This window comes from Camelus dromedarius, chromosome 2 (assembly GCF_036321535.1).
Source record: "Camelus dromedarius isolate mCamDro1 chromosome 2, mCamDro1.pat, whole genome shotgun sequence".
Classification (NCBI taxonomy): Eukaryota; Metazoa; Chordata; class Mammalia; order Artiodactyla; family Camelidae; genus Camelus; species Camelus dromedarius.
In genome coordinates, this window is record NC_087437.1 from 117214704 (window position 1) to 117239995 (window position 25292).

General features: G+C 43.1%; 1 protein-coding gene across 1 annotated transcript in view; it reads left to right on the top strand.

Moving 5' to 3' along the window:
- Positions 1 to 14378: 14378 nt before the first annotated feature.
- SH3BGR (SH3 domain binding glutamate rich protein) overlaps positions 14379 to 25292 on the top strand; it is a 40538-nt gene continuing 29624 nt past the window's right edge. Inside the window, exons 1-2 of the mRNA XM_010999034.3 lie at positions 14379 to 14596; positions 21238 to 21423. Of these exons, the coding sequence (XP_010997336.2) occupies positions 14552 to 14596; positions 21238 to 21423 (231 nt within the window). The 5' untranslated portion in view covers positions 14379 to 14551. The remainder of the gene's footprint in view (positions 14597 to 21237; positions 21424 to 25292) is intronic.

Below are 25292 nucleotides of genomic sequence, written 5' to 3' on the forward strand. Positions count from 1 at the left end.
CTTCCACAGATGCTTCTGGGTTCTATGTAGCTAAAATAACTCTTCAACTTTTTGCTCCTAGCACCTCGCTTAAAATTCAGTGGAAAAATATTATGGTGTTTCATGTCCACTTTAAATTCTTGGTATAGGGCATAGGCGGTGGTATCAAAGTTGATGGAGCTGAATAATCTGTGCACAGACAAGGCTAGATGGTAATGTCTCTCATGTGTTTTGCACAAACTCTCCCACACTTGCAGGGGGTCTGCAATACTACACTGTGTTGTCCCCACAGTCTAAGGACTCTGGGAGAGGTGACAGCCCACAGTTAAATACACACTCTCTAACAATCCAAAAGTTTCATACAAAAGTTATCTCTGAAGAACACAGTGCAGCTCCACGATAGCTCAAGACGGCTACAAGAGAGCTTGTCACCGGTCCTGATCCTTGAAAATCTACAAATAGTGGATTCCAGTGCACACCGACTCCTGACACTGCTGATACGCCCTCTTAGTTGTCCAAAGTGAGAATTTAAAATGCAGAGAATAGGAAATCAAGCACAGAAGGACTTCAAATATATACTCCCCGTAAATAAGTAATATACCCTGGTTTAGTTACACACCAGATGGCTCCGCGTTTCTCTGTAATGCTGCCACCAGAATCCCTTTTATATGAGTCGACCTCAACCACAATTGAAACAAAGTAATCCATCTCCCAAGGGTCTTTAAAAGGGTTATCTTTTCACTCAGTACTTTGAATTCTCCTATTTTATCAAGAAAGTAAGAGAGAAATTAGCTGGCATCAGATCCTTCCTAAGAGGGGTCAAATATCACTCCCTCTGCTGAGAGGTTTTTCCTGTTAATCAGTTTCTGCCTCTTTCTGCATCTGATCGACCCTCAAGGTTTCTCCTCTTCTGATGAAATACATCAGGCAGTTCATAATCTCCCTACTACAGGAATCTTAGCCCATGCAATATTAGTGCTACTAGCACTGTACTTAATATTTAACTAGTGCGTTTCTACCAACCACGTCCACACCATCTCATACTAAGCGCAGAAAGGGAACAGGCTCGGGCAGGGGAAGCGACTGTCCATGTTTTCCAGCTTCAGGGTCAGGACTTTTTTCATTAGGCATCATGACTGCGAACAACACATTGGTGGTAACACCACACAATCCTACAGCACAGAATCCATCCTTCCAGACACATTCTGCCGTGTAACTGGGCGGAAGCACAGGCAAAACCCTCAATTTTGAAGCTTTGCATCTGGGTTAAGAAGAGACCCGGATATTGATGTAAGAGACCCCGAGGGACCAAAAATGTTCTGCTGTAGCCCTCGCAGCCTCGCCTGTCCTCGTCCCTCGGAGCTGTTCCTCCTCACCCTCTTGCTCATGACCTCAGCCCCTAATTTCCTCCCCACCCACCTTGAGGAATCCAGGTTGCCCCAAAGTGGTTGCTAATCTGTAAGAATTTGTCTTTGACCAGCTGTTCCTGACACAAGCTACCCTTCAGATGACCCTTCCTGCTGAAGCCCCATCAAAACCCCCTCCTTCTTCCCCAGCCTAGAACATGCCTTCTCGTGCCCGCCTTGGAGGATAAAGGCTTACTTCGAGTGCTCTCCGTGTGACAGTCCCAAGTTGTCCAACAGCTGCAAGAGTGGGAGTGTGACAGAGCGGAAGGTGACAGACATTTGAAGGCAGACTGACGTGGGTTTGAACCTTGGCCTGTCATTTACTTAGTTAAATGACCTTGGCCATCTGTAAAATGTGACGAACAACAGCGATTTTTTAGGGCTGTTAAAAGGGGGAAGTAAGACAGTGTTGGAATCACAGTGCCTGTCACATAGTAAGCAATCAACAAATACTGGTTTCTCCTCTTGCAAGAGGAATTCTGGGGCAAATGCCAGGACCATCAAGGGCACTGCTGGCGTCTTCGTGTGGGAGGTGCAGACAGGAGTCAGTCTATTTGCCCCTCTACTGTTTTCCCGGGGACAGCACCTTGACCAATCCCATCTGATTGAAGACTCCCTGCAGACAGAGACTGGGCCTTGTTCCTGTTGTGACTTCAGGCCCAGCAGAGTGCTGCCCCACAGGCAGTATCTGTAAATGCCCGAATGACGGCCACGCCACCGCCATCACCTACTGTATGCCGAGCATGGAGGTAGGAGCTAACATACACTGCTTAATTAATCATGACAACAGCTCAGTGAAATAGGTATCATTAACTCTACTTTATGGATGCAAACGAAGGCTCAGAATGATGAAGTAACTCGTCTGAGGTCACAAAGCCAGTGACTGGGAAGAACCAGGCTCTGGATCCAGGTCTGTCTGCCTTTAACCTTCCTTTCATTACACATACTGCTTGACCCCAAACAGACCTAATTTGATCCAATTTGTTTATCATTGCAATCTCGCAATGTTAAATTGTGTCAAGACTTATGGGAAGCCTATGGGAATTACTTGCTACGTGGCTTTTCATTGTTTCAAAATCCTAGAATATGTGAAAATAACCACTTATTCCTTCATTTGTCAGACTTGGTAGGAACAGTGAGATGACGAAGGTAAGGAGGTCAGGGTGGGGAGGTGTCGTCTCCACTCCTAGATGAGAATGTTGAGGTAGGAGGATGTGGTCCTACCCCCCTATAATTAAAAAACCCTCCATCCGAATCACATGGTCATCAAAATGAGCTTTGACTGCCCCATGGCTGATACAGTAGAAAACTAGCCATCCTGGTCTCTCACTTTAACAAACATTGATGTAACACAGAAAAAGGGAGAAAAACTCTAATGGAAATCCATCGGAGCCACATAAACCTTAATGTCTATAAACATCTCTCCTAAAACAGTTGTACCAGATGAAAATGCACCCAGACGGAAGGCTGTCTAGGGTTAGCTGTAAGAGAGGGGCATTTAAAGGCTTCGTTGCCCCCTCCCTGTGGATTGGCAAGAGTCATGGCCTCTGTTGAGGGCTGCACTGTCCCCTGTGGGTCTCTATTTTGCAGAGTCTCTATAGCAAGGAGACAGTAACTGTAGTTCTTTTAAAATGTTTGAAATATCACAATTAAAAATGTCTCAGTGACTAGGAATAGACTTACCATATGACCCAGTAATCCTGCTCCTGGGCATATATCCAGAAGGAACCCTACTTCAAAATGACACCTGCACCCCAGTGTTCAAAGCAGCACTATTTACAATAGCCAAGACATGGAAACAGCCTAAATGTCCATTGACAGGTGACTGGATAAAGAAGATGTGGTATTTATGCAATGAAATACTATTCAGCCATAAAAATGACAGCATAACGCTATTTGCAGCAACATGGATGTCCCTGGAGGATGTCATTCTAAGTGACATAAGCCAGAAAGAGAAAGAAAAACACAATATGAAATCGCTCATATGTGGAATCTAAAAAAAAAAAAAAAGAAGAAAGAAAAGAAGGAGACAAATGAACATAAATACAAAACAGAAACAGACTCACAGACGTAGAATACAAACTTGTGGTTGCCAGAGGGGAGAGGGGTGGAAAGGGACAGACTGAGTTTGAAATTTGTAGATACTGACAGGTATATATAGAGTAGATAAACAAGATTATACTGTATAGCACAGGGAAATATATGCAAGATTTTGTAGTAGCTCACGGTAAAAAAGAATGTGACAATGAATGTTGTTTGTTCATGTATAACTGAAAAATTGTGCTCTACAATTTTTGTAAACTGACTATAACTCAATAAAATAAAATAAAATAAAATAAAATAAAATAAAATAAAATAAAATAAAATAAAAAATAAATGTCTCAGTGAGAAGAAGCCTTGGTAGCAAAATTGCTTGTAATCTTTCCTGCTCGACAATTGGCTATTACTAGTCAGAATGAGATGTACCTTGAAAGCATCAAGCAGCTCTCTGGAATATTCAGTCTGTTAAACGGTGGTTTTTTCATTGGTCTGTTAAAAATTGATTGATGACTAATATCAGGTCTATACCTACACTTTTACGTTGATTAAGTTGTTTTAGAGTGTCTTTGTAGTAATAAAAATAGGCTACACCACATTGTTATCAGTAAAAAATGTAGGCAGTCTCCACACATATAGATTTCTGATTTTGTGGTGTATTATTGAAAAATCTAGGTTTTAAGCCAACCACCTAATTAATTGGCTAATTAATTTAAAGTGTTCAGTTAAGGAACATTTATTCAGTGTCTTCCAGGTACTGGGGTTAGGAAGAAGGCAAACTCTGTCTTCAAGGATTTGAAAATAAAGTTAGTAATTAGTGCTCACTATGTACTTAGCATGCTAGTTTTTGATATATCAAATTTATGACAGTGTGGAGTTCAGATTTTTTTGGCAGCATCTATATTTTGAACAGTGTTTACAGCATAACTGTACCCATTTTATTGCACTTGAGGCATGATTTCATTATGTTCCTATCATTTTAGGGCTCATAGCAGTTTCCTTGCTGTCCGTCGGACTGAGGAGTACGACCCACAGGTGAAAACACTAATGGAAGGACATGATCCTGTCGATGATGCGTCCTTTCTGGCATGCACGCACCATGGGGAAAAGGGATGGCCACTTATATGTACAATAAATGTGTATATCACATTCAGTTAATTATTTTTATTATAGTTTTTGTTTATCATTAACTATATTATAATTTTTATTATAATTATTCACTTAATTATAGAATGGGAAATAAGAATGTTCAAGATCAAGATATATATCTGAATAATTCTGAGTATTACAACATTGTGTAATTGCCTTCAATTTTGCTCTTATAACAGGGCAGACCAAAAATAAACATGTGCAAACACATTTTAAAAGGAACTAACGCATACCTGCCGTTTGTTACCAAATGTCCCTAAGATGTATGAGGATCAACTTTATGTTCTGAGCGGAGGGTTCTTCACACTGTAGTATTTATGAGGTTTCCAGGGTAGTGTTTATGGACATGCTTTGGTCTCTTTTTAAGAAAATAATGTATTTCAAAAAACCTAGAATGATATTACAAAAGGAAAATGTTAAAAGCTCACAAATAAACATTTATGTAAGAAGAAGAAGAACAAAAATGTGAACCAGTATCAATCTGTGTACATTTATTTGCATATGGATTGCTTCATACTTCATACCCTGTAAGGCTTTTTCTCTATCAAAGTGAATCAGCTGCTGGCAACTGACTGAAAAATTTTTGGTTGTAATTATCAAACAGTCCTGCTGAAACAAGATGTGAAGGTGCCCCAACAGAGCAGGGCCTCTCAAAATTTGGGGCATAAAACAAAAGATTCACATGGCTCACCTGTGCCTTCTTTCCAGTACAAAGTTGAACATGAGTAAGGAAAGGTTTTGGATTTTGTGTTATAGAAAATCCTAATTCTTAAAGGTAAATATTCTGTAGCAAAGTTATAATACTTCACAGGGACCATTTAGTTTTGGTTACGACCGTTTCCCAGCCCCAACTATTGTGTGGGTGGGAAACTGTATTATTCTTCACCAGTCCTGCTTCATGGGAAACAGCAGTGCGACTTACAAGATTTCCCTCTTTTCTCACCCATTCTCAACACTTCCTAGTCTCTTTCCCACTTTCTTTTTCCTCTTAGCACATAGCATCAATCTAATGTATGTATTTTACTTATTTAGTTGCCTGAACGTTGCCTGAACGCCCCACTGAACTGTACGCGTCATGGTGGCGGTACTGTTGACTGTTCTGTCTACTGCCGCATCCCCTGTGCCCAGAAGAGTCCCTGGGAAATAGTAAGGGTTCAACAAACATCGATGAAATAAATTAGTGTTCAAGGTGCCTCTGTTTCCTTAATTCCTGTCTCCATATCCACTACTCCTGGCAAACTTCTCGCTACTGCTGTCCCAACTCAAAATGCCCTAAACGAATGCTTTCCCAATATGATAAAGAAATACCTATCTCAAACTAAAAGATAACCGCATGCTTAAAAGTGAAACATTAATTTACATTGTTGTAAGGGTTAAGATAGAAATGCCAACTACCACTTCTGTTAATTAATTAATATTTTTCTGGAGGTACTAGCCAATGAAATTAGACATGAGAAAGAAATTACAGGTGTAAATACTGGAAAAGAAAAGGCAAATTATTTATTATGTGCACATAACATGATTTAAAACTTAGAAAGCCCCACACAACACTATAAAGAGAATTCAATAAAACTATAGGCTACTAGATATAAAAATCAATCTTCCTATATATTAATTAAAATGACTTAGAAAATAGATGAAGAGCTCCCACTTATCAGCTAAAAAACTAAAAATACCTGAGACAGGTTAATTCAAATAATACAAAGAAAACTCTAAAACAACTGAAAGAAATAAAAGAAGATTTATGTGAGTGGAAAGACATATTGTGTTCTTATATAAATAAGAAGGACCAAGGGGATAAAGATGTAAATTCTCCCTAATTTAATCTACATAATCAAAATACTCCTAGTAAAGATGTCAAGAGTAATTTTTTAGGAATTTGACAGAATGATCCTAAATTTATATAATTATGAATATGAAAAATAAATATGAGAGAACACAAAGGAATTTGAAAAAATGATGAGAAGGGACTACCTCTATCAGATACTGAGCTATAAAGCTACAGTCATTAACAGAGCTGGATACCAGTGCTTGAATAGATAAAGCAATGTAATGAGATAAAGAGTTCAGAAACAGAAACAAATCCATGTGCAAACCTAGCATAAGATAAAGGTGGAGAGAAGCAGACATTCAGGAAATGAGATTGAGTGGCAATGGGCTATACATCCGTCTGGAAATCAAAACAAAAATGAATCCTTATTTCATTTTTTATACTTGAATAAATGTTAGATGAATTAAAAATGTAAATGTTACTATATGTAAAATAGATAAACAACAAAGACCTACTGTATAGCACAGGGAACTATATTCAATATCTTGTAATAACCTGTACTAGAAAAGAATCTGAAAAAGAATATACATAAATATGTATAACTGAATCACTTTGCTGTACAACCTGAAACACTGTAAATCAATTATACTTTAATAAAAATTGTAAATGTTAAAAACAAATCTTAAAAAGCATGGCATGTGTCAAGAAATAAAGCTCACAAACCACAAAAGAAACTAGTAAAACTAGCTACCTAAAATTAAAAAAAATTGAGTTATAATTGATTTACAATATTATGTAAGTTTCAGGTGTACAATATCATGGTTCTCACGTTTTTTAAAGGTTATACTCCATCTATAGTTATAAAATTTTGTCTATTTCCCTGTGCCGTACAATATATCCTTGTAGCTTATTTATTTTATACACTATTTGCACCTCTTGATCCCCTACCCCAAACTTTTTCCTTCCCGCTTCCTTCTCCCCACTGGTAAGCACTAGTTTGTTCTCTATAACTGTGACTCTATTTCTTTTTAATATTCACTAGTTTTTATTTTTAGATTCCACATATAAGTGATATCATACAATATTTGTCTTTCTCTGACTTACTTCATTTAGCATAATACCCTCCAAGTCCTATATATATCACATCTTCTTTATCCAGTCATCTAGTGACAGACACGTTGCTTCCAAATTTGGCTATTGTAAATAATACTGCTATGAACACTGAGGTGCATATATGTTTTTGAATTAATGTTTTCATTCTCTTCGGAAGTATTTCTAGGAGTGGAATTGCTGGGTCATGTGGTAATTCTATTTTTTATTTTTTTAGAAACCTCGTACTGTTTTCCACAGTGGCTGCACCAATTTACATTCCCATCAACAGTGCATGAGGGTTTCCTTTTCTCCACGTCCTCACCAATATTTATTATGTTTTTTTTTTGATGATAAGTATTCTTTTTTGTGGGGGGGGGCAGGTAACTAGGTTTAGTTATTTATTTTATTTTTGGAGGAGGTACTGGAGATTGAACCCAGGACCTTGTTTATGCTAAGCATACGCTCTACCCCTTGAGCTATACCCTCCCCCATGATGATAAGTATTCTGACAGGTGTGAGGTGATATCTCATTGCAGTTCTGATTTGCATTTCTCTGATGATTAATGATGTTGAGCATCTTTTCATATGCCTTTTGGTCTTTTGTATGTCTTCTTTGAAAAAAGTCTACTCAGATGTTCTGTCCATTTTTTAATGGGGTTGTTTGTTTTTTTGTTGTCGAGTTGTATGAGCTGTTTATGTATTTGGATATTAACCTCTTATTGGTCATACCATTTGCAAATGAGTGTATCATTTGCAAATATTTTCTCCCATTCAATAGGCTTTTTGTTTTGTTGATGGCGTCCTTTGTTGTGCATAAGCTTTTAAGTTTAATTAGGTCTCACTTGTTTATTCTTGTTTTTGTTTCCTTTGCCTTAGGAGATAGGTCCAAAGAAATATCGCAACAATTTATGTCAAAGAGTGTTCTACCTGTTTTCTTCTAGGAGTTTTATGGTTTCCAGTCTTAACATTTAGGTCTTTAATCTATTTTGGGTTTATTTTTGTTTATGGTGTTGGAAAATGTTCTAATTTCAGTCTTTTACATGTAGCTGTCCAGTTTTCCCATCACCACTTACTGAAGAGACTGTCTTTTCTCCATGTATGTATGAACAGTACCAGCTCTGCCAGTACAACCAGCCATCTGGCCTCAACGGTTTAATGCATGAAATTTGATGACTGTTCTCAATGACTTCTCAGGTTCAGTCCAGCATGAAAATCCGTAAATTAAATAGACCTATATATATACATATGTGTGTGTGTGTGTGTGTGTGTGTGTGTGTGTGTGTGTGTATGTGTGTGTGTGTGTATCAATCAGAAATTTCAAGCTTTATTGGATAACATGGAATTGTGCCATGGTCAGTTTGGGTGGTTATAGACAAGTTATGTAGGTTTCGGTTATTTAACAATTTTATATATTTTATGTATTTTTGACAAAAAGCTCAAATTCATTACCAGACTCAGCAACCAAAGAAACGCCTTCAGGGCTAGAAGCTGCGCCTCTCTACTCCCACCAAGTGGGGACAAATGCCACTACTGCACGGGCTAAAGGAAAAGTCAGCGCTCTCGGGCTAAATTTACAGAAGCACAAACTTTCAGCTCCCCCTCCTGGCCACTTCTTTTTAGTGTTGACCTGATTCTTTTTTACTAGAATTTTCATTCTATTTTAATAAAATTGCAAGACAATATCCCACATTTGACCTTACACATTTGCAATTTGCCCATTTCACCCATTCTTTCAACACACAGGTAAGAGTGGTTACCCTGTGCCAGGAGCTGTGTGAGGCGTGGGGGAAATAGAGAACACGGAAATGTTTCTGTTTCCGTGGACCTGATATGTCAGTAATAAAATAATCACCGTAGGGACTGTTCTCAGCGTTTTAAAGGAATGAGCTACAACTCTGTGAGGACGTATGACAAAGATCCAGACTGATCTAGACAGTGACCCGGGAAGCTCCCCCTAGAGGTGCCATCTGACTTGGGAACTAACTGGGCAAAGAAGAAGGGAGAGCAGGAAGGCAGAACACTGCAGACAGAGGGCAGTGCCGAGGCTGGCAGGGAGAGGAGGCCCACGTGGCTGGGGCCCAGGGGGAAGGGAAGGGTCAGTGGTCTTAGATGGGTCTCCAGAGGTAGGTGGGGTGAAGAGCTGCAGGGTCATGGGAAGGCAGGTTTATGATCTGGATCATTTATGGAAGAACAATGGGCTATGAGCAGTAAACGAGAAAGAGAGCCTGGGGAAGGGATGACACCATCAGCTCTGCCTTTTGAAGAGGACTCTGGCTGCAGGGCGGAGGAGAGAACAGAGAAAAGGCAGAGAGACTCAGACTGCAGAAGGCTGGATAGAGGAAGGCGGGAGCTCAGACTAGGGTGCCCATGACGATGAGGAGATGGGGAAGATGCAGAGGTGACAGTGTCACCACGGCTTGGTGACCCCTTGGATGCTGCGGTGAGGGAAAAGGTCAAGGAGGAATCCTAGGTTCCAGTGGAAGGGGGCCCCGCGGGGTGGGGGACTGTCTGGTCTTGAGGATGTAAAGTGTAGGTGTCTGGGAGGTATTAAGAGGCAATGCCACTCAGCTAGCTGGACTCGGGGGTCTCGCTCAGAGAAGGCCAAGCTGGAGAGATAAGGCTGGGGGGTCAAGAGCGCGTAGATGGCGAGCGTGGATTGGTGCCCCATGTCAGAATACAGGGCGCGTGGGAGGAGGACATGAGGACTGACACTGCACTTTGAGGAACTGCAATACGAAGGGGCCCAGGAGAGGAGAGCGAGCCAGGACGGAAGCAGGAAGAGCAGATGGCTGGGTGTCGGTGAAGGTGCCGAAGCCAAGGCAAGGCTGGGTTTCTAGAGTGGGATGTGAGCAGCAGCTTCAAATTTAAATGCTGCTGAGAGACGGAGCAAGAGGAGGCCTGGGACTGTCTGACTGGTGGTTTTTGTTTCACGGCAGAGATGACACTGGAAGGCAGACTGGAGGGGGCTGAGGAATAAGACAAGGGATGGGTGCACTGAATACAGCAATTTTTTACAGAAGTTTGCCCATCGAAGGGGATGAGAAATTGGGCCATAACTGGAAGATGAAGGGGAACTGGGGTAAGGGAGTTTGTGTGTTTGCTTTTTCTTCTTTCTTTTGTGATGAGAGGCTCGAGCATCTTGAAAAGCCCAGGTAAAGAGCCAGCTGAGATGGAACAGGTGATTACGCAGGCCAGAGAATCGAGAGCTGATAATGACAGCAGAGGGATTCTGACGAGCAGGAGGAGGGGAGATCCAGAGCACAGGGAGGTTTACAGCTGTGGCAGCTGGGGACCGAGGAGACTCCCACCACGTCGCTTTACCCGTCTCTCTGAAGTGATAGCCTGAGGGGAGGCAGGAGGGCGGACATCCCACAGTCCCTTTGCGAGTTTCAGCTGCCCTACTTTGTTACTCTCGTCAGGCAGGGTTTCACTCCATGGAAAAAGAGACAATGGAGGCCGGGGTTTTTTGACTGGCAAGGAGACAGGTGTGTGGGGGCCGGAGGGCAGGGACCTGTCCTATCCATCACTGTATCACTGTGACTGACTGGAATATCGGCGCCCAGGTACTTACTATCAAAGTGATCGGCACAGGAATGAACATTTGTCTCCATTTCAGTTTGCTTCTTTTGGTACTTCTCTAAAAAAACCAAGAAAGAAAGAATAGGGAACAAACAGAGCCTAAATTCCTACATGACTTCTTTTTCTCACTTGGAAGAAGTCTATGCATTCTTTTATTCTTCCGTATGGTCAGTTTTAAAGTTCTTGCCCTAGACACCCTGTCATATACTTAAGAAAGTTAAAGGGCATCTTTCCATTTTTAGCTGAATCCTAAGGTGCTAACTTAGCATCCTCTACTTGGTTTAAAAGTCGTAATTCTCAAAATACATATGAAAAAATACTGTATTCTTATCTATGGAAACTGTAAAATTCATATCCTTTTTTCCCCCAAAGCTTCTGTGAAATAACAGAGAAAGGAAAAATAGCATGGCTGTCTATTCTCAAGGCAGGGAGACCAAATAGGCCACTGAAATAACCCAGGCCAGGACCAGGGTGGTGATAGCCGGGGTTGGGAGAAACGGCAGGATTGTGCACCTATTCTGGGTACATTTTGAAAGATATGTTGACAGACTGAATGTGGGGAGGGAGAAAAACGGGAGTCAAGGAGGACACCAACGACCAGACAACTGGGAGAGAGATTTTCAGCGACTGGGGTGGATAAAGGTGTGGGAGGACCAGGTTTGGGGCAATGTTTTGGACTTGCTGTGTTGGAGATGCCTTAGACATCTAAGAAGAGATGTAGGCAGGCAGACATGGGTCTGAAGTTCAGAGGAGGGTCAGGGCTGGAGATACACCTTTGTGGTTCATTGGCATTTAGGTGGGTTTCGAGACTATGAAACAAGATGAATTCATCTAGAAAGTCATTCTAGATTAAAAAAGAAAAGGTTCAAGGTCATGCTCCGCAATGAAAAACTGGTCTGAAAAAAGTTACCTGTGGGCCAAAGCCTGCAAGTTGGGGGAGGGGGTAAAATCGGCCCCCGTCTGTCGGGGGTGGGTAGTGGGGTGGGGTGACTGGGGCCTGGCCCCTTCCCCTGGTGGTACCCGGGCCAGCTCCAGGCCCACCCCTGCCCGAACGCCTCCAGTGGCCGGACCGCGTGCGGGCGGGCCCCCGGGCCAGGGTGGCTTGTGAGGGTGCTGCGAAGGCGCAGTCACGCTGTCCGAGCAGGGAAGGACGCCGAGGGCGGCTCTCCACCAGGCTGCACGCGCTTTGCCGGAGGAAGGTGCGGGACGATCCGCTACGTTACCAACTCGAGTGAAAGCCAGGCAGCGAGGCCCGAGCTCGGCAGGGGCTAGGGTTGTGGGACCGGGCAACACCGGAAGGCTCGGAAAGTTTAGCAGGAGGCTCCGGCTGCAGCTGGGCGGAGACCTCGGGCTGCGGCGGCGGCGGCGGCGGCGAGGCGGTTACCTGCTCCGCGCGACTCCGCGGTAGCGCCAACCCCGCGGCCTCCGGGCTCGGACGCGTCGCCCTGGAAACTGGCACGAGGGGCCTCCTGGGACTGGTCTGACAGGAGGGGAGGGGCCAGGGGCGGGGCCGCGAGGTCTGCGCGCACGCGCACTGGGCACCGCGTCTCGCCGGGCAGGGGCCAGCGGTCTAGGGCCGGGGTGTGAGTCCCTCCCCACCTGACTGCCTAGAAGTTTGCAAGCGGGCCTCCCGCCGTCCCTCGTTGGCGCCCTGGGCCCGCCTGCACCCTGGCCGCGCCCGATGCACATAGAGGGTTCCCAGCCTGGAAGGGGCGTGGACCGAGAGCGGAGCGCTCCTGTTAACGTCTCATAAAGATGGATTTCTTGGTGAAAGAAATTCTTGATAATAAAGCAGTATGTGTTGGTGTTGAGAATTTACAATGTATAGGAAAGTACCAAGAAAAAGTAAAAATCACCTCAATTTTAGAATTATAGGTGATTCTTATGCAGCGATTGCATAGACATTTTTAGTGATATAAGGGTATAATTAATGAATGTTAATATTACTCTCTTTTCTCTTCCTCACCTCCTCTTCCTCCTCACCTCTTCCATTGTATCAATGCCTTATTGAATGTCCTTGTATATGAATCTTAGGGGTCACCCTGTAATAGAAAAAACAAATCTGACTCCATATGAGATCTCTTCCTTTGCCTTTAACCCTGTGCCCTGTTTTCTGGGCTTAGTCTTGCCAGCCCTGCACTCACGTAAAGATAACAAGTTGCAGAACAGAGAATAGCATTTGTTTTGTTGGAGGTTTTGCAGGAGCACCGTGAGCTGGCCCACGCGGACAGCTGCAGGAACGAAGAGCTCCTACACCAAGAAGTTTGCAACAATCAACCACTCCCCCTCCCCTGTTTTCTTTGTATGTTGGTTTTTTTTGGTATAAAAGTAACCTGTATTCTGACTGGGGGAAGATGGTTCTCTAAGACGTTAGTCTGCCATCCTATCGTCTGCTGGCTTTTCCAATAAAGTCGCTATTCCTTGCCCCAACACCTCATCTCCCAATTTCTTGACCTGTCCTGGAGTGAGCAGAATGAGTTTGGACTCAGTAACAATCCCTGACTGTTTTCTTAGGATAAATTCCTCCAGGATGCCACAGCCGCCTCCTCCATGAGTAGCAAGAGACTTAAAATAAGACTCACTTATCTTAAGAGGACTTAAATATTTGCTCCCTCCTTTGCCCCTAAGGCCCTTGGTCTTGATTTTGAAACCCATCAGAATTGGGTCGCTAGCATTTGAGCTTCTTACTAGATTTTTAATTCTTCTAATTTTCAACACAATTCATATTATCTATACAAATAAGATGGAGAGAGCCTGTTACAAATATCATTAATTTTCCCCCAACGTCTTGCTTGTTGGAGTCCCCGGTGCTGACAAGCCAACTACTTCCCTGCCTGGTCTGAGATGTCAGTGAAACCTTACACGGTCCTCCGCTTGTCAGCTTCTGTTCTTTAGGAGAAACAGGTGGGACAGGGAGAAAACTAGAAACAGGCCACTCATAAAGGAATCTATTGTCTGACAGTTCATTGAAGTTTTTTTCTTAATCTGCCAGAAAATTTTAAAGTAAGGAAGCCGCCCTTTATTTATTTAAAAACTCCTGTGGCAGGGCTGACTCTTCCTGTATGTTTGCCAAAAGCGCTGTAAACACAGCCTCCTGCGGCCCAAGACGGGGTTTTCTGAGCTTTTCCAGCTCCCGAGAGCGCCTCCCTCCTCCTTCCTCCTCCCTCCTCCCTCCGCCCGGAGGCATCTCTCCGCAGGGCTCTGATTGGTGCGCAGCTCAGCCTTGCCTTTTAGGGACTGCTGTCGGCCTTTTAAAATGATAAGGGAAAGAAAGGGTCCAGTGGCTGCTTTTATCAACCAATCAGATATTTTCCTAACAGATCCCCCCGTGTTCCCAGGCCAATGGAGGGGAGAGCCCAAGATGCCTGGGCTGCTCCTCGGAGAGGCAGGGCTTAAGTCGCGCGCGGGGCAGGAGCTCGGACAGCCCCGGGCCCCCGCCAGCCCCCACCTGGCACTTGTCTGTGTCCCTGTCAGGATTTGTCCAGCGCCGCGTTCCCTCACAGGGGTGTGGGGGGGAGTCCTCTTCCCGACTATCAAAATGGTTATCAAAGTGTTTGTTGCCACATCTTCTGGGTCCATAGCGGTAGGTGTCTGATGGAATTTGGGGAAATTTCTTCCTGTCCTATTTTCCGAATAACTCAGACTTGGAGGTAGCAGGAGCGGGTATGGCCCAGCGCTGGCCTTAAATTTCTTTTTGAGGCGTGTGTAAGTAAACGCGGCTCTGCGGATGCCTGTGAGCCCTTTGCTTTCTGCCTTGGTTTGAATGGTGTTGAAGAAGTGCATAAAATGTGTGATCCGGGGTAGCTGGGTGTGGAAGGGGACTCGAGGAAGGGGGCGTGTTTGATAGTAAAGCTTTTAACATGTGATGTGTGTCATGTTGTGCTGCATGTATGATAGACTCAGAGGCGCTTTTTTCTTCCTTTTCTTTTTTTTGTGGAGTGTTTCTGCCATTCATTCTTTAAGACTGAGACTAATTTAAAATTGCAAATAAATGGCACTTTGTGTAACAATATTTGGAGCAGATGATGGACCAGATCACTAAAATGACCCTGGGTGTGGGTGTAGTTACTTGCGTATGTGATGTAACCGTAAGGAAAGTGTAAAGTTAGCATGTGTAAAACTATTTATTATTTGAGGAAAATGATGTCACAGTCACAAGGGCAAACATCTCTAAGGCCACAGATTTAGATACCCTAGGAATCCACACAGACCCAAATTAGGGACTAAAAGCCAACCTCATAACATTGCTTTGTCTGATTTCCTTGCTAGGAATCACTCATCCACCTCTCCAAGTCCAGCCTGCGTTCTGTGCAGTGCAGACCTGCCTTAAGAAATAGGGGTAACAGAGGGACCCGTTTCTCCTTGGAAAGGACCCAGGCTTTAATTTTAGGCTTGAACCTGCAGTGTCTCCCTGGGACTGAAATTTCCACCAGCATTTTAGCATAGGAGGCTGTGGGGAGAATACAGTTTTATTAATCCTGAGAGTTGGAGACCAGCAAAGGGGCTGTTTCCTTTTATATCTAGTTCCTGGGCCTTCTCAGCTTGCAGCTTGGGTTTCAGTGGTCACTCAGCCAGGGATGATAGCCTAGGCGAGTCGCTGGCAGGGGAAGGAGCCCTAACGGCATCTCCTGAATGCCGCCACCCCCAGCCCTGAAAGTTCTTATGGTTTCCACAGAGGGTAAGAAGAAAACACAAGAAAAGAGCCTGGTTGTCCCTTCTGAGCACAATTGATTGGCAACTGTGTAGTGATCTCTTGAACATCTTTTAACAGGAAAAGGTGAGGAGGAATTCTTAATGTAAAACTACAGAATCTCTTGTGGCTGTTGATGGATGACCTCAGAAACTTTCAGTTCATCTAAAAAAGCACATTTTTGGATCATTTAGATTAAAAAAATTTTTTTTAAAGAAAATGGCTTTGGTAGGTTTCAAATAGGCTGTTGATGCTCATTGCTGGAAACTTTTACCACTAACCTGCCAATCTTTTACATATGCTGTAGCCCAGGTTTGAGTGGCCGTGTGTATCCTTCCGGAGACAGTGGACAAATTGTATGGATTTCTTAGGATTATTTGGTGTCCTACATTCTTGAAGTTTGGGAGCACGATTTAGTTAGCCTGGGAGGATCTGGAGGGGTACTGTTCATTCCAGGATCTCAGACAATCCAAGTTAATTCTGCTGCCCTAAGCACATGTTTTTGTGCCACTTTGGGCTGTATGACCTTGGGAAAGTTTCCTTCACCTTACTAAACCTCAAATTTCCTTAACTGTAAAATGCGGATAAGAATAGTATTCTTCACAGCATTGTCCTGAGGATTCTGAAAATAAGCGTGGAGGGCCCAGTGTAGTGCCAAGTAATAAATATCATCATTATTAATGTTGTAATTACTAGCTACGGTTAGCTAATATAATTGTTATAACCATCAGTTATTATAATTATTAGTGAGTGTTAGTTAATATTAATCAATATGATTGTAGTTATTATAATTATTAGTTATTATTAGATGTCTGCTTCTATGATGACATTTCAGAAGAATTGTGTCAAGCCACATGAATGGAAGAATTTCTGTCTTATCCTGAAGAATGAGAACTGGTTATTTCCACAGTGTCGGTGCTAATGGTTCTTCCTGGCTCGGGGAATTTCAGCCAGAAGCCTCTTTGCAGAAGAACCCAGCGCAGCTGCCTGTACTTACACTTTGTGCGTGGGGGTTGGTCTGCAAAACCTTTACCACTTATTTTTTTAGTCTGTAGACTTTAAAAATAGATTTTTGCCTGGAACCAAGGAGGTCACTATGACCTCTGTTGGATGAATGAAATAAATGAAAAAGGGAAAAAACACATGGTAATCTCTTTACAGGGATTAAATATGCAGCTGCATCTCGCATCTTTATTTTAACAGCTGATGCCAAAGTGTGCTCAAATGTTTTACCACTTTACAGAGGGAGTTGGGTGACAGACCCTGGGAGCAGAAGAAGGCTGCATCTTCATGTGTGACCCTCCTCTCTTCCCAAAGACTGTTGTCACAGTGGGCAAAGGACAAAGGGAGAGAGGACAGTCCTCACTGTTTTCAAGGTGCAAAGATCCACCATCTTTAGGGACAGACCCTTAGGTGGCTCCTGGATTTCTCAATCTTTTTTCCAATTTGTTTTGTTTTGTTTTTCTTTCTTTGTTTTCATTTTGGGGGGAGGTAATTAGGTTTTTGTTTATTTATCTTTAGTGGAGGTACTGGGGAATGAACCCAGGACCTTGTGCATGCTAGGCATGCACTCTGCCCTCCCCCGTCCACCCCTTTTTCCAGTCTTGATTGAGTGTTAATATAGTGGGAAAAACATGGCTCTTAAATTAGATGGAGCTGGATGTGAACCTTGGAAAATTCTTTAATTCCCTGGCTCCTCAGCATTGTTGTCTTAAAATGGTGATCAGAGTTCCTGCCTGGCATGGCAGTCAGGATGAGTGGATGGCATAAGAGTGTGCTGGGTGCCTGACAGCGCAGCTTCCAGACTGGTGGTGCAAAGTGATTTTCCACACATGCCTTGGTTCTCATCAACACCCGCCAAGAAGGCAGGGTTCTGTCCATTTTGCAGATGAGGCAATGGAAGAGCAGAGCCCCTGCCCAGATAGCAACTTTCCCAGCCAGGATGGAAACGCAGGGCACCTCTCACTCAAGTGCAGCGTGCTTTTTACTACAGTACAGTGACCTTGTTTGGAAAGGTTTCTAACTGTACAAGACAACAGACGGGAGGTGCCAAGTGAGTGACCCAAAAATCACTCTGATGCATTGCAGTAACCAACGGTGGCCAGTGACTTCAAGGCAGAGAACAATACTTTTTGATGAATAAATGTAACAGGATAGGAAAACAGCACTCTGAGCCTCCACTGGGGTCCCAAAGGCTCCAAGTGACAGACTCCAAGGACCCTGGACCCTCCAGAGGGGCTGCCCAGAAAGACCATGCAGACTGTGGGGCCAGCACTGGCCATGGTGCCCTGGAGAGGGGAGAAGGGCCCACAGGTGGAAGGGGAGTGTGTCTGGGGTGAGGACTACTGAGGTACTGTGCATGCCCCTCCCCTTGATGTCTTCAAGGCGAGGCTTCCTCTGGGAGCCGAGGCTGTGTCCCTGAGGTCAGCCCAGGAAGCCACGTGGAGAGGAGCTGTCCTTCGCCAGGGTCCAGTGGGGCTCCTTAACAAGGACCCACCAAGGAGGGGGACTACAGCGGGGTGCACCCCAACTCGGGTGGGCATCAGGGTGTGGGCCAGCCAGGTGAGCTCACGTGTTCCCCATGCCCCTGTCCCCTCCTGTGGGCTCATCCTAAGACCCTTCTCCAGCCCTTGGCAGAAGCCAAGTTCTCCAAATAGCCAGATGAGTGATGTGATGCCTTTGGCTCAGTTTAAATCACTGGTGTTGGGGGAGTTCAGAGGGCCAGATTTCATTTTTCTACTCTTTTTTTGGGGGGGTGGTAAATAAAATTTAACACTCTATCATGCACCCAACAGTAAGTCAACTGCCCATAGATGTCATTGCTTGTCAGTAAACAGATCCATTTCCCTCTCCTGTTTTCTCCACGGCTCTTTGACTTTCCAGCAGAAGGAAATGTTAAGTCAGGACTTTGGGAAATGTTCTTCTTCTGTTCAGAAATTATAAAATCAAATGAAACCCTTTTTCATCCCACCCCAAGTCTTGACGCATGATAAATAGAGATGGAAATAATGCTGGTGATGGGGCAGTGGCTGAGGCTCCTGGGAGGGCATTTGAGGAGGGAAGACAGGAGTTTGGACAGAATAAAGGATGTTGCCTTCTGAATGTGTAATTAAAAGTCAGCCTGTCTAAAACAAAGACGTCTCTACTCTTTGAAACAGCAAAGTTATCTCTGAAAATAGCCGAAGGAGTAAGTAACTTATAAAGTGGCATGGATAATTATGGACAGGCTGGAAAGTACGTAGAGAAATCATGATTAGTTAAAATAATAATTTAGTCCAACAACCTGTCATCAGGTCTGGTGGGGTTTTGTAATATTCAGAAATTCAGCCGTGCAGCTATGGAATTTGGAGCACAGTTTCTGAGATGAGAAGCAGAAGGTTGGTCTGGGGTTTACCCCAGCGGAGCCTTGGGGGAGGGCCCGTCAGTGGAGAAATAGGCTGCTGGTCCTTTGATTCTGAGAGATGTGACACTCAGGAATGTGCCAGAGGACGTATGCCAGAAGCTAAAGGGACATTCCATCATTACATACTTGTCTGTATGACTTTTATTTTTATTTTTTGTCTACACTTGCCCCAAACTGAAATATTATCTTGGCCTGGATCTTCCTGATTATCTTAGGGCAGCTAAGAGCAGCCTTTAATTTATTGATCTCATGCTTTTAGTCACTTATTTTTGTTATGTTGATGGTACAAACGTTAATTAAAAAGTAAATGTGTGATTACCATTTACATATGTGTGTATAGGTAATTTATATACAAAATTTTATATATAATTTATATTTTTTATATATTAATTAAAATTTAAATTATGGTATTTTATATTTATAATTAATATAATATATGCAATCAAGTTACCAACCAAACCAAATTATATAGAATTTAGTTTTGGTGGTGATTTTATTCCAGGACTTAAGCATCCAATATACACCTTACTTTTCCTTATATTAAAGAAGAAACACTCTTTTGGTTTTTTTTCTTTTTTGAATGGAGGAGGTAATTTCAGGTTTATTTAGTTCTTTAAACAGAGGTACCGAGGATCGAACCCAGGACCTTGTGCGTGCTAGGCATGCACTCTACCACTGAGCTATGCCCTCCCCCAGGGAAGAAACACTCTATACACAAGATGCTGATAGAATCATTCATTTTGGCAAAAATGAATAAGAAAAACATTTTTTTTTGGCGTACAAATCTCTACAAAATGAATTGGGTTTAACCAAAAGAGAATTTGAATCTCGATGTTAGGTTTGGGATGGGTGTGTATCTTTTACAGCATTTGTTTGGAATCCTCAGTCTAGTCCCTCGCTGAGAAGCAAGTTACATGAAAGAGACAAGAAGCCTCAAAAAAGTCATTTTTAATGACTGTTTTCCTTATGAGACAATATTCTATTCAGGGTACTAAAAATTAAGATATTAGATATTTTCACATCAAAGGAAATTCTAATTTAAAATTTTAATCTTACTTTTAAGAAATGACCATATTCTACATCGTTAGCATCTTTGGTGTGTTCTATACCTCGACTGTACAAATGAATTCTTGACATTTTTTTTCACCCAAATAAGCAGCTTATGAATCTGTTCACGTGAGGAGCTTGGCACTATGTTGTGTGCTGAGTAGGGGATCAATAAATAAGTATTGACTGGTTTGTTCAATTGATCTCTCCCAGAGTGCTTACAGCGGGGTCCACACAGTCTGCTGTAACCTGTTTACCAGTGTTTATGAAAGAGAGCATCGTGCCTTTCTGGGAGTGAATTCTCAGACCGATGTAATTGTTTCTGGGGAAGGAGTTCTGAGCTTTCAAGATGACCAAATGCACCCTAAATGGTCGTTGTTAGATGCAGTCATTGCACGTGAACCGTGGGAAGGGAAAGGGCACTGGGGCATTGTCTTAGGTGTGGCTGGCACTTGACCTCAGGGAAGGAGTTGGGTGAGGGTCAGACAGGGGGAATCTGTGGGAGAAGGGGGTTATTTTACCGCGTTGCTGTTCAATGTGCTGGCAGAAACATCCACCAGCTTTTGTAGCTTTCTTTTTGTCCTTCCCCCCAATAATCTCCACGTGGGCTTGTCAGCTTCCTGTATTATTTCTAAAGCTACTCTTGTCCAACGTGACTCATGTTCCTATTTTCATAACTGTGAATGAAGGGCCTTTGAGGATGGGGGTACTGGGTATTTGAGTTTCCTAGCATCTGTTTCTTTGTAACCAGTTCTTATTTATCTATTTTTGGTGTTAAGGCTTAGCAGAAAATTGAAAGTTATTTGAGAACCTCAAATAAAGCTATGAGGAAATCACCATTATTCTTATTAGGTTGATTATACTGTGATTAAAACGTTGATGAGATTAAAAATTTCAGAATTTAAATGATTACTCTGTTGATCCTTTATAATGAAGAGACGTGATTTTATTGTTTTCCTGGTTTAAATACTTAAAAGTATTCGTGTTGTATGGTATAGTTGGAGAAAGGGTTTAATTTATGTAAACATAAGCAAAACAGTTGTTAGAAACAGCCTAACAGTCATCTTTCTCTACTCCTGAGCAGATTAGGAAGAAACAGCAAGAAGTAGTGGGCTTTCTGGAAGCTAATAAAATCGACTTTAAGGAATTCGATATTGCTGGCGATGAAGACAATAGGAAGTGGATGAGAGAGAATGTCCCTGGAGAGAAGAAACCTCAGAATGGGATTCCTTTGCCTCCCCAGATCTTTAACGAAGAGCAGTATTGTGGGGTGAGAGCTGATTTCTTGGAAAATTCTTCTGCGTGTGTATGTTTATCAGAAATTATTTAAAGCAGATCAATTTCGAGGCAGCATTTGCATCTATTCACATTTTTCAGGTCACGATCTATTTCTTCCATCCAACACCTGGATGGTAGGTCCATTGTGAAGAATCAATATTTAAGATTTACAAAATGATGGAAACAGTCAAATGATAATTCAGGAGTTCCTGGGATGATTTTAGGTTCCTTATTTTATTTTGAAGAATCGAGCTCACTGGTTCAAATAAAATATGCATTCAGTTGGAAAGAAATTCTGATCGGCCTTGCAGGGTGCTCCTTCACGCACTCACACAGAAACAGGGCTGGGTTTTCACTTTTGTAAAGAAATTGCAGAAGGAAAATCCTACTGCAGATACAAGAGCAGTTTGCGTAAATGCCTCTAAATAATTAGAAGCTGTTCTGGACGTTTTGATTACAACAGCAACTGTGTTTTATACCTTTAGTAGTTCATTTTACCATAAAAATCACTTTTCCCTCAGAGTTTACAGATTATACTTAGTAAGGCAACTTGTTGAAAAGAAACATTTAAAAACCCCAAGCATTGTAGAGCATGAGAGCTAGCCATCTTAGGGGCCATGCAGGACTTCCAGGCCGCTCTCCGGACGCGGCAGCGGGTCCTGGAAGGTGGAGGCTGCTCAGGCCCGTGCTGCCTCTGAAGCCTGCAGCCTGGCGGGGGGACCTTGACTCACCTCTTCTCTTCTTGCTGCACAAAACTGCTGGTCGCTTAGCTTACGTTCTCTTTATGACATTTCTCTTCTGAAGCAGGTCCCACAGTCTAGCCTAGGGGCCAAGGCCTGCAGCTGCCCATTTTACGAAGTAAAGTTTTACTGGAGCAAAGTTTTACATCCACATGAATTCATTCACCTGTTGCCTATGGCTGATTTTGCACACAGCAGAGCCGAGCAGTTGCGACAGAGACCGCATGACCCACAAAAATATTTACTCTACACGTTTACAGAAAAGCTTCCTGGCCTCTGATTTGAAGCGTGGATTGTTCAGTTGTTAGGTTTTGTATTAGTGTCCTAAGGCTGAGGTAACAAAACAGCCCTGCCCCCAGATTCACAGAGTGAAGTCCCAGCGCCCAGTGTGGTGGTATCTGGAGACAGGGCCTTTGGGAGGGGGGGTTAGATGAGGTCACGAGGGTGGGGCCTTCATGCTGGGATCAGTGCCCCAGCAGGAAGAGGAGGCAGGACTGGCTCCCTCTCTCCTCGCCCTGTGAGCACACAGCTGGAGGCAGCCGTCTGTAAGCCAGGAAGAGCGCTCTGGTCAGAACCCGACTAGGCCACCTCTGGCCTCCGGAACTGGGAGAGGACACATTTCTCTTGCTCAAGCCCTGTCCTGTCGATGGTTTTTCGTTATGGCAGCCCAAGCTGAATATCACAGTGCTTTAAAGTAACAGAAATTTATTTTCCCGCAGTTCTAGAGGCCTGAAGTTTGAAATCAAGGTGCCAAGGGGGTTGGTGTCTTCTGGAAGCTCTGAGGGAAAAATCCATTTCCGGCCTCTCTCCTAGTTTCTGGTGGCGGCCAACAATCTTTGGCATTCCTTGGCTTGTTAAGGTGTCATGTCCAGCTCTGCCTCCAGCTTCACAGGGCCTCTCCTTGTGGGTCTCTCTGCATCTTCACAGGGCCTTCTTATAAGGACCACAGTCATTGGAACGGGCTCCACCCTAGTCCAATATGGCCTCACCATGACCAACTACATCTGTAAATATCCTTATTTCCAAATAAGGTCACCTTCTGAGGTTGTGGGTGGACGTGGATCTGTTGGGGGGCAGTACAGGGAGGTATGAATTTACATGGCTGTTCTTCAGAGGCTTGTCTCAAAGTCCTGTGGGTCTGTTTTCAGTCTTAATGTGGCCAGCACTTGTGTAGTGGAATGTAAATTCCAGTCCAGCTCTCCGGGATTTCAGCTGGAGTTTCAGGAGTGCAGAGAGCACTTCCTCTGTCAGGAAGAGCCCCTCCCTTACTCCCTGCCCTCCAGCCCTCCTGTCCCCCACTCCCCTCCAGACCTGTCACCTCCTGGCATCACTCCGCCCTGACCTGAATTTCTGAGAACTGTGGCTCTTGTTGGATGAGGAAAGGGAGAATTTTTCTGGGGGAGGGTAGTGGTGATGGACAATTTTTATTTTATTTTATTTATTAAAATGTTTTTTGCTTTTGTTTTTTGAGGGGGGAGGTAATTAGGTTTATTTATTTTAATTTATTTTTTCATGGAGGTACTGGGGATTGAACCCAGAACCTCCTGCATGCTAAGCATGCGCTCTACCACTGAGCTATATACCCTCCCCACTTATTTTATTTTTTATGAAATATTTTTTAATAATTGAAAAATGAATACACGTGCACACAGAACAATTAAAGCGGTTCAGAAGTTGCTTGCAGTGGAAATTATTCTTCCTCCCATTTCAGAGCCCTGTCACTCTGGTTCTGCCTCTGAGGTGGGCTGGCTTCACAGGCCTGCCGCCCGGGAAGTCACACAGGGCCGCATGCTCAAGAGAGCTCTCTGCCTAGTTTGATGCTCCACTGTCGCTGTCTTGAAATTTATTATGATTTTTGAACAAGAGATACCTTGTGCTTTTTACACCAGCCCTGCAAATTATGTATCCAGTTCCTGCTCTGACCAATCAGCGTTGGCAATTTCTGGTTTGGCTTTCTAGAAATTTTTGATGTATATTAATGACTGTATATAACTTAAAAATGGGGGCGTACTCTATACAGTTCGTTCTTTTTACTTAATAATCGTATCTCAGGGAGCATTGCCTAGCTGCACATACTCCTGATTTTAATGGCTGCATAATGTTTCATTGATTGAGACGTTTATTATTGGCAGAGTCCTCTAAGGGGGAACGGTCTTTCACAGCTACAAATATTGCTGTAGAAACCCGCTTAGGCACCCAGAGCTTTGTATTCAGTCTGAGCGTATATGTGTAGGATAAACTCCTAGAAGGTGTGCTGAGGTAGAGCATATATGCATATGCGTATATACGCATCTCACGTTTCAGTAGATCTTGGCAAATGGCCATGGCACCAGCTGACATTTTCAAACGTAGTTTGAGAATGGCTAGTTCCCTGTGACTTGGACAACACTGTACATGCAAACTTTTGGATCTCTGCCAATGTTTTAGATGAAAAATGTGTTCTCACTGCTTTGCCTTGGATTTCTGTCTTTATGGGTGAGGCCTAACGTCTCTTCCTCTGTTGATAAGCTGTCTGTGTTCTGTGACTGGCTGTTTTTCTGTTTGGTTACAGGTATTGTTTGTTGGTTTGTCTGCGTACAAAGGGAAGTCGCCCTTTCACTATCATAGATGTTGAAATAGTTTCCCATGTTTCTTATTTGTCTTTTAACTTTTTAAAGTGATTTTTTTGGAATAAAGAACTTAAAAAATTTTGAAATTTTTTTTTAATGGTTCCCACACTCCTAGTCTTGTTTAGAAAATCGTTCTGTGCTCTAAAATCATCAAGAGAATCATCTTATGTTTTCTTCTAGTATTTTTCCAGTGAAAGTAGGATTTTTAACGTCTTACTTTTATTTTAACTGTCCTAGTTACAGTAGAGACAATATTGAGGTATTTTCTTTCAACCTATGTTAACTCCCAGGGTAAAAGGTTTGCAGGTATTTTTCTGCTATAAAAATAAAAATAAAACCTCAAAGGCATTTCTTACTCTGTTTTGCTGTGATCTAGCAATGTTTTTCATTTTAATTGTGGAGGAAAAAGAAAAGATTTTCCGAGTAAGAAAAAAGACTTCAATTTTTAAGATGTATTTTCCTATTATAAGTATGGCTCTAGTGAAATAAGCATAGAAACTATTTTATGTTTA